Source organism: Camelina sativa, chromosome 14 (assembly GCF_000633955.1).
Source record: "Camelina sativa cultivar DH55 chromosome 14, Cs, whole genome shotgun sequence".
NCBI classification, from domain to species: domain Eukaryota; kingdom Viridiplantae; phylum Streptophyta; class Magnoliopsida; order Brassicales; family Brassicaceae; genus Camelina; species Camelina sativa.
Window position 1 is genome coordinate 7,909,355 of NC_025698.1, and position 7,885 is coordinate 7,917,239.

At 39.3% G+C, this 7,885-nt stretch overlaps 2 protein-coding genes across 2 annotated transcripts in view; both read left to right on the forward strand.

The window, feature by feature from the left end:
* LOC104740355 (histone acetyltransferase HAC12-like) overlaps positions 472-7,885 on the forward strand; it is a 9,045-nt gene continuing 1,631 nt past the window's right edge. The window contains exons 1-9 of the mRNA XM_010460916.2: positions 472-631; positions 736-936; positions 1,023-1,165; positions 1,254-1,566; positions 1,683-1,822; positions 2,013-2,091; positions 2,205-2,597; positions 2,750-2,967; positions 3,150-3,259. Coding sequence (XP_010459218.1) covers positions 787-936; positions 1,023-1,165; positions 1,254-1,566; positions 1,683-1,822; positions 2,013-2,091; positions 2,205-2,597; positions 2,750-2,967; positions 3,150-3,259 — 1,546 coding nt within the window. The 5' untranslated portion in view covers positions 472-631; positions 736-786. The remainder of the gene's footprint in view (positions 632-735; positions 937-1,022; positions 1,166-1,253; positions 1,567-1,682; positions 1,823-2,012; positions 2,092-2,204; positions 2,598-2,749; positions 2,968-3,149; positions 3,260-7,885) is intronic.
* On the forward strand, positions 3,568-6,625 carry LOC104740353 (histone acetyltransferase HAC12-like). Its single transcript, XM_010460915.1, has 8 exons — positions 3,568-3,681; positions 3,768-3,910; positions 3,999-4,311; positions 4,428-4,567; positions 4,758-4,836; positions 4,950-5,342; positions 5,495-5,712; positions 5,895-6,625. The coding sequence occupies exons 3-8, from the start codon at positions 4,009-4,011 to the stop codon at positions 6,007-6,009; spliced, it is 1,248 nt and encodes a 415-aa protein (XP_010459217.1). The 5' UTR covers positions 3,568-3,681; positions 3,768-3,910; positions 3,999-4,008; the 3' UTR covers positions 6,010-6,625.

Below are 7,885 nucleotides of genomic sequence, written 5' to 3' on the forward strand. Positions count from 1 at the left end.
AATATGCAGCTCAGGAAAATGCTCGATCTTCTGGTGCATGCGTCGCAATGCCGTTGTTCACTTTGCCAATATCCCAATTGCCGCAAAGTGAAGGGGCTATTTCGACATGGTCTCCGTTGCAAAATACGTGCCTCAGGAGGTTGTGTTCTATGCAAGAAAATGTGGTATCTCTTGCAACTCCACGCTCGGGCCTGCAAGGAATCCAAGTGTGACGTACCTCGATGCGGGTAAACTCTTTAACTTCTATCCCTGTCTCTTAAGACAAGTAAAAACGTAAAATTAAAAGTCAATCTTTTTCTTTACTCGAGTCATTTTTGGATATTAGAACCCGGGCATAGTATATGGCAAAGCTTTATAAAACTAATGTTCTGTAAGATTTGTATTGATCATTGTAACTCTCTCTATTCAGGGACCTAAAGGAACATTTGAGAAGGTTACAACAGCAATCGGATTCACGGNGGTTGGTCACTCATCGTTTCCTTTTTTTAACTGGCACTGACAGATTCCTACTGCTGAATCCCTTGTGGTTAGAGTTGTTTCATCTGTTGACAAGAAGCTGGAAGTCAAATCTCGATTTCTCGAAATTTTTCGGGAGGATAATTTTCCGACCGAATTTCCATACAAATCCAAGGTATGAATTATCGACACACACCATCATCGTATTTGCTTCATGTCCACATTTTCTGAGTTCCTCTCTTGAAATAACGCATTTCGCGCTCCACATTTTTTTGTCAGGTGGTTCTGTTGTTCCAGAAGATAGAAGGTGTAGAAGTATGCTTGTTTGGGATGTATGTCCAAGAATTTGGATCCGAATGTTCATCTCCTAATCAACGCCGTGTTTATCTCTCATATTTGGATTCCGTGAAGTACTTCAGACCTGATATTAAATCTGCTAATGGAGAGGCTCTGCGCACTTTTGTTTACCACGAAATTCTTGTAAGTCCTGGTTTTTCAACCAAGATTTGTGTGGTCTTCTACATTACATGGAGGATTCAAGAATATACTTTGATGATTTTTTTCAGATTGGTTACCTGGAATACTGCAAATTGCGTGGTTTCACGAGCTGCTACATATGGGCTTGTCCACCACTGAAGGGTGAGGACTATATCCTATATTGCCATCCAGAAATTCAGAAAACGCCAAAGTCTGATAAACTACGAGAATGGTCAGTCCAATTGTCTTTGGTCATTTTCTTCATAAAGTTTTCCTAGGAAAAATCCTTTACATCCTCCAATTGCTCATGGTCGACACAGGTACTTAGCAATGTTGAGAAAAGCTGCAAAGGAAGGGATTGTTGCGGAAACTACAAATCTATATGACCATTTTTTCTTGCAAACTGGTGAATGTAGAGCTAAGGTTACAGCAGCTAGGCTCCCCTACTTCGATGGTGACTACTGGCCAGGTGCAGCAGAGGATATTATATACCAAATGAGTCAAGATGATGATGGTAGAAAGGGAAATAAGAAAGGAATACTCAAGAAACCCATTACAAAAAGGGCTCTTAAAGCATCTGGCCAGTCAGATTTCTCAGGGAATGCGTCCAAAGATCTGCTGCTAATGCATAAAGTAGTCGTTTCTTTCCATGCCCCTTCCCTTCTCTGCATATCAGCTTTAGTAATTCGATTCTTTTGTTTAGTTTTGTGTTTTTGGTTTTTGCTAATATTATTTCTGTATGTTTTTAGCTTGGTGAGACCATTCACCCAATGAAGGAGGATTTTATCATGGTTCACTTGCAGCATTGTTGCACGCATTGCTGTACACTGATGGTTACCGGAAATCGTTGGGTTTGCAGCCAGTGCAAAGATTTCCAGTTATGTGATGGGTAAGAATTGTCCTTTTTCGTTTGCTGGTTAACTTTTTCTCTCTTTTTGGTGTTTTTGTTGTTGCGACCTGGTTTGTACAACTTGGAAGCTATGGTAATTATCTTCATGGAAGAGACTTATTGGTAAACCTATGTGTGCTTAATCCTGGTAGAGTACTGCAATCTATAAGACGTTGTTCTACTTTTTCAGGTGCTATGAGGCTGAACAGAAACGAGAAGACAGAGAAAGGCATCCTGTTAATCACAAAGATAAACATAAACTGTATCCTGTAAGTTGCATTGGTTTCTTTTGGGTCAGGAATTGAGAAGAGGGTCTGTCATTTAAGCTCATACGTTTCTGTATTTTGTTGTATCTCACAAGATAGTTGTCTTGATACTGTAGGTTGAGATTGGCGATATTCCTGCAGACACTAAGGACAGAGATGAGATACTTGAAAGTGAATTTTTCGATACGAGGCAAGCATTCCTGAGTCTTTGTCAAGGGAACCATTATCAATATGATACACTGAGGCGGGCAAAGCATTCTTCCATGATGGTGCTTTATCATCTGCATAATCCAACTGCTCCTGCCTTTGTGACAACATGTAACGCATGCCACCTCGATATTGAAAGTGGTCAAGGCTGGCGCTGTGAAGTTTGCCCAGACTATGATGTCTGCAATGCTTGTTACAATAAAGAGGGTGGCGTTAATCATCCTCACAAGTTAACTAATCATCCATCACTAGCTGATCAAAACGCTCAGAATAAAGAAGCTAGGCAATTGCGTGTCTTGCAGGTATTGTAATATTCAGTTTCTTTTTGAAAAGCTGCCTCTTATTCTCTTGATTTAGGCTTCTTCTATTTTAAGAAATGGATGGGATTAGTTTAGTCATATGGCTCCAAAATGTCTCTGAAATGCTAAAGTTTTCATTTATCTAAAATATGCAGCTCAGGAAAATGCTCGATCTTCTGGTGCATGCGTCACAATGCCGTTGTTCACTTTGCCAATATCCCAATTGCCGCAAAGTGAAGGGGCTATTTCGACATGGTCTCCGTTGCAAAATACGTGCCTCAGGAGGTTGTGTTCTATGCAAGAAAATGTGGTATCTCTTGCAACTCCACGCTCGGGCCTGCAAGGAATCCAAGTGTGACGTACCTCGATGCGGGTAAACTCTTTAACTTCTATCCCTGTCTCTTAAGACAAGTAAAAACGTAAAATTAAAAGTCAATCTTTTTCTTTACTCGAGTCATTTTTGGATATTAGAACCCGGGCATAGTATATGGCAAAGCTTTATAAAACTAATGTTCTGTAAGATTTGTATTGATCATTGTAACTCTCTCTATTCAGGGACCTAAAGGAACATTTGAGAAGGTTGCAACAGCAATCGGATTCACGTCGCAGAGCTGCCGTCATGGAGATGATGAGACAGAGAGCTGCAGAAGTCGCTGGAACCTCTGGTTGATTAATTTGTATATACTAAATCTATTTAGGATCTAAGCAGAAGTGGAAATGTAATCTTCTTCCCAAGGTTAAGAAGATTTTGTTTCTGAGCTCCACTTGAAGAAGACGAAGGAGAAGTGAATTAACACCTGCTAGTGAAGGCACGTAAGAAGACAGGAAACAAACCCTATAACGGTTTAATTTAGATGGATTCATATTTAACAGACACAAATCATGGAGTAATTATGATGATGATTGATTGGGAGGGGGAACAAGCGCTTGTGTGATTTTGAAGAGTTTCTCAGCTTTAAGTGCCAGNTCATCTCCTAATCAACGCCGTGTTTATCTCTCATATTTGGATTCCGTGAAGTACTTTAGACCTGATATTAAATCTGCTAGTGGAGAGGCACTGCGCACTTTTGTTTACCACGAAATTCTTGTAAGTCCTGGTTTTTCAACCAAGATTTGTGTGGTCTTCTACATTACATGGAGGATTCAAGAATATACTTTGATGATTTTTTTCAGATTGGTTACCTGGAATACTGCAAATTGCGTGGTTTCACGAGCTGCTACATATGGGCTTGTCCACCACTGAAGGGTGAGGACTATATCCTATATTGCCATCCAGAAATTCAGAAAACGCCAAAGTCTGATAAACTACGAGAATGGTCAGTCCAATTGTCTTTGGTCATTTTCTTCATAAAGTTTTCCTAGGAAAAATCCTTTACATCCTCCAATTGCTCATGGTCGACACAGGTACTTAGCAATGTTGAGAAAAGCTGCAAAGGAAGGGATTGTTGCGGAAACTACAAATCTATATGACCATTTTTTCTTGCAAACTGGTGAATGTAGAGCTAAGGTTACAGCAGCTAGGCTCCCCTACTTCGATGGTGACTACTGGCCAGGTGCAGCAGAGGATATTATATACCAAATGAGTCAAGATGATGATGGTAGAAAGGGAAATAAGAAAGGAATACTCAAGAAACCCATTACAAAAAGGGCTCTTAAAGCATCTGGCCAGTCAGATTTCTCAGGGAATGCGTCCAAAGATCTGCTGCTAATGCATAAAGTAGTCGTTTCTTTCCATGCCCCTTCCCTTCTCTGCATATCAGCTTTAGTAATTCGATTCTTTTGTTTAGTTTTGTGTTTTTGGTTTTTGCTAATATTATTTCTGTATGTTTTTAGCTTGGTGAGACCATTCACCCAATGAAGGAGGATTTTATCATGGTTCACTTGCAGCATTGTTGCACGCATTGCTGTACACTGATGGTTACCGGAAATCGTTGGGTTTGCAGCCAGTGCAAAGATTTCCAGTTATGTGATGGGTAAGAATTGTCCTTTTTCGTTTGCTGGTTAACTTTTTCTCTCTTTTTGGTGTTTTTGTTGTTGCGACCTGGTTTGTACAACTTGGAAGCTATGGTAATTATCTTCATGGAAGAGACTTATTGGTAAACCTATGTGTGCTTAATCCTGGTAGAGTACTGCAATCTATAAGACGTTGTTCTACTTTTTCAGGTGCTATGAGGCTGAACAGAAACGAGAAGACAGAGAAAGGCATCCTGTTAATCACAAAGATAAACATAAACTGTATCCTGTAAGTTGCATTGGTTTCTTTTGGGTCAGGAATTGAGAAGAGGGTCTGTCATTTAAGCTCATACGTTTCTGTATTTTGTTGTATCTCACAAGATAGTTGTCTTGATACTGTAGGTTGAGATTGGCGATATTCCTGCAGACACTAAGGACAGAGATGAGATACTTGAAAGTGAATTTTTCGATACGAGGCAAGCATTCCTGAGTCTTTGTCAAGGGAACCATTATCAATATGATACACTGAGGCGGGCAAAGCATTCTTCCATGATGGTGCTTTATCATCTGCATAATCCAACTGCTCCTGCCTTTGTGACAACATGTAACGCATGCCACCTCGATATTGAAAGTGGTCAAGGCTGGCGCTGTGAAGTTTGCCCAGACTATGATGTCTGCAATGCTTGTTACAATAAAGAGGGTGGCGTTAATCATCCTCACAAGTTAACTAATCATCCATCACTAGCTGATCAAAACGCTCAGAATAAAGAAGCTAGGCAATTGCGTGTCTTGCAGGTATTGTAATATTCAGTTTCTTTTTGAAAAGCTGCCTCTTATTCTCTTGATTTAGGCTTCTTCTATTTTAAGAAATGGATGGGATTAGTTTAGTCATATGGCTCCAAAATGTCTCTGAAATGCTAAAGTTTTCATTTATCTAAAATATGCAGCTCAGGAAAATGCTCGATCTTCTGGTGCATGCGTCACAATGCCGTTGTTCACTTTGCCAATATCCCAATTGCCGCAAAGTGAAGGGGCTATTTCGACATGGTCTCCGTTGCAAAATACGTGCCTCAGGAGGTTGTGTTCTATGCAAGAAAATGTGGTATCTCTTGCAACTCCACGCTCGGGCCTGCAAGGAATCCAAGTGTGACGTACCTCGATGCGGGTAAACTCTTTAACTTCTATCCCTGTCTCTTAAGACAAGTAAAAACGTAAAATTAAAAGTCAATCTTTTTCTTTACTCGAGTCATTTTTGGATATTAGAACCCGGGCATAGTATATGGCAAAGCTTTATAAAACTAATGTTCTGTAAGATTTGTATTGATCATTGTAACTCTCTCTATTCAGGGACCTAAAGGAACATTTGAGAAGGTTGCAACAGCAATCGGATTCACGTCGCAGAGCTGCCGTCATGGAGATGATGAGACAGAGAGCTGCAGAAGTCGCTGGAACCTCTGGTTGATTAATTTGTATATACTAAATCTATTTAGGATCTAAGCAGAAGTGGAAATGTAATCTTCTTCCCAAGGTTAAGAAGATTTTGTTTCTGAGCTCCACTTGAAGAAGACGAAGGAGAAGTGAATTAACACCTGCTAGTGAAGGCACGTAAGAAGACAGGAAACAAACCCTATAACGGTTTAATTTAGATGGATTCATATTTAACAGACACAAATCATGGAGTAATTATGATGATGATTGATTGGGAGGGGGAACAAGCGCTTGTGTGATTTTGAAGAGTTTCTCAGCTTTAAGTGCCAGTGAAGCAGAAGAATCTTGGTAGATGCTAACTTAGGATCTGGGTCAGGTCGCGAAAAGGAAGAAATCAGATTCGAGACTCTTCGATGCAGTTCAGTGTCTTGATCTGGTGTGTGATACTTTGATTATATATATACATACACTCTGTGTCTTTACTGCCTTCTTCTTCTTCTTCTTCCTGTTTTTTGGAGCCTGGTACATTTTGTAAAATGCCTTTATACCTTTTGGTGGGGGAATGTAATATATATACATAGTGACATATTAACTTGCTAGCCAAGTAAGTTGAAGAGAGTATCTAATAAGGATGCATCTCTTACATTTTTTGGGTGAACCTGTATTAACATTTTCATATCTTCGTTAATTGAATTAGGCTTTGGTTTAATAAGGTAAACGTTATCACGACCTGCTGCTACATATTCTAAAGTTGTCTAATGCAATTGTTAGATCTAATTTATAATATGCATAATTTGCTTCATATTCTACTGTTGCTACTATCTAAACAGTTTGCTTAACTCTTGTGTTGTCTGTCATATACGAATACGAATACGAATACGATACTCTTTTATGTAATCTTTAGTTCTATGGAATTTTGTTTTTGTAATGAAGAAATAAAAAATAAAGAAAAGAAGAGGAAAGGCGAGAATGTACGTGGCAAATTAATTGGCTCAGAAGTGATATCACTGTCCAAAACTCACAAACCAGATCCTGTGGTCATCTTCTCTCCTTATTCCTCTCTCTCTCTCCTTCTTCACCTTCTTATTTTATTTCTGATATGTCAAAATCCTCCGATCCAACCATTTCTCAAACGACAAAAAAACTTGTAAAGTCTCACTTTCGTTATCCATTTCCAATTTCGACCAAGAAGAGTCTTCTCAATGACAGTCTAGCATGCAAAAAGATTCATCACATAACACAACAAGCGTATGCCTTTACAACAATTTATCCAAACTACTTTAAACAATTTTTTGTTTTCAAATATATAATTTTAAAAAAAATTTGAGCTCTGTTTTTGTTGCAGAAGCAGAGTATTGAATAACAATGGTGGGTAGTATCGTTGGCAGTAACATGGCGGCGACTGATGCGAGGTTTCTAAGTTCCAATNAGGCAATTGCGTGTCTTGCAGGTATTGTAATATTCAGTTTCTTTTTGAAAAGCTGCCTCTTATTCTCTTGATTTAGGCTTCTTCTATTTTAAGAAATGGATGGGATTAGTTTAGTCATATGGCTCCAAAATGTCTCTGAAATGCTAAAGTTTTCATTTATCTAAAATATGCAGCTCAGGAAAATGCTCGATCTTCTGGTGCATGCGTCACAATGCCGTTGTTCACTTTGCCAATATCCCAATTGCCGCAAAGTGAAGGGGCTATTTCGACATGGTCTCCGTTGCAAAATACGTGCCTCAGGAGGTTGTGTTCTATGCAAGAAAATGTGGTATCTCTTGCAACTCCACGCTCGGGCCTGCAAGGAATCCAAGTGTGACGTACCTCGATGCGGGTAAACTCTTTAACTTCTATCCCTGTCTCTTAAGACAAGTAAAAACGTAAAATTAAAAGTCAATCTTTTTCTTTACTCGAGTCATTTTTG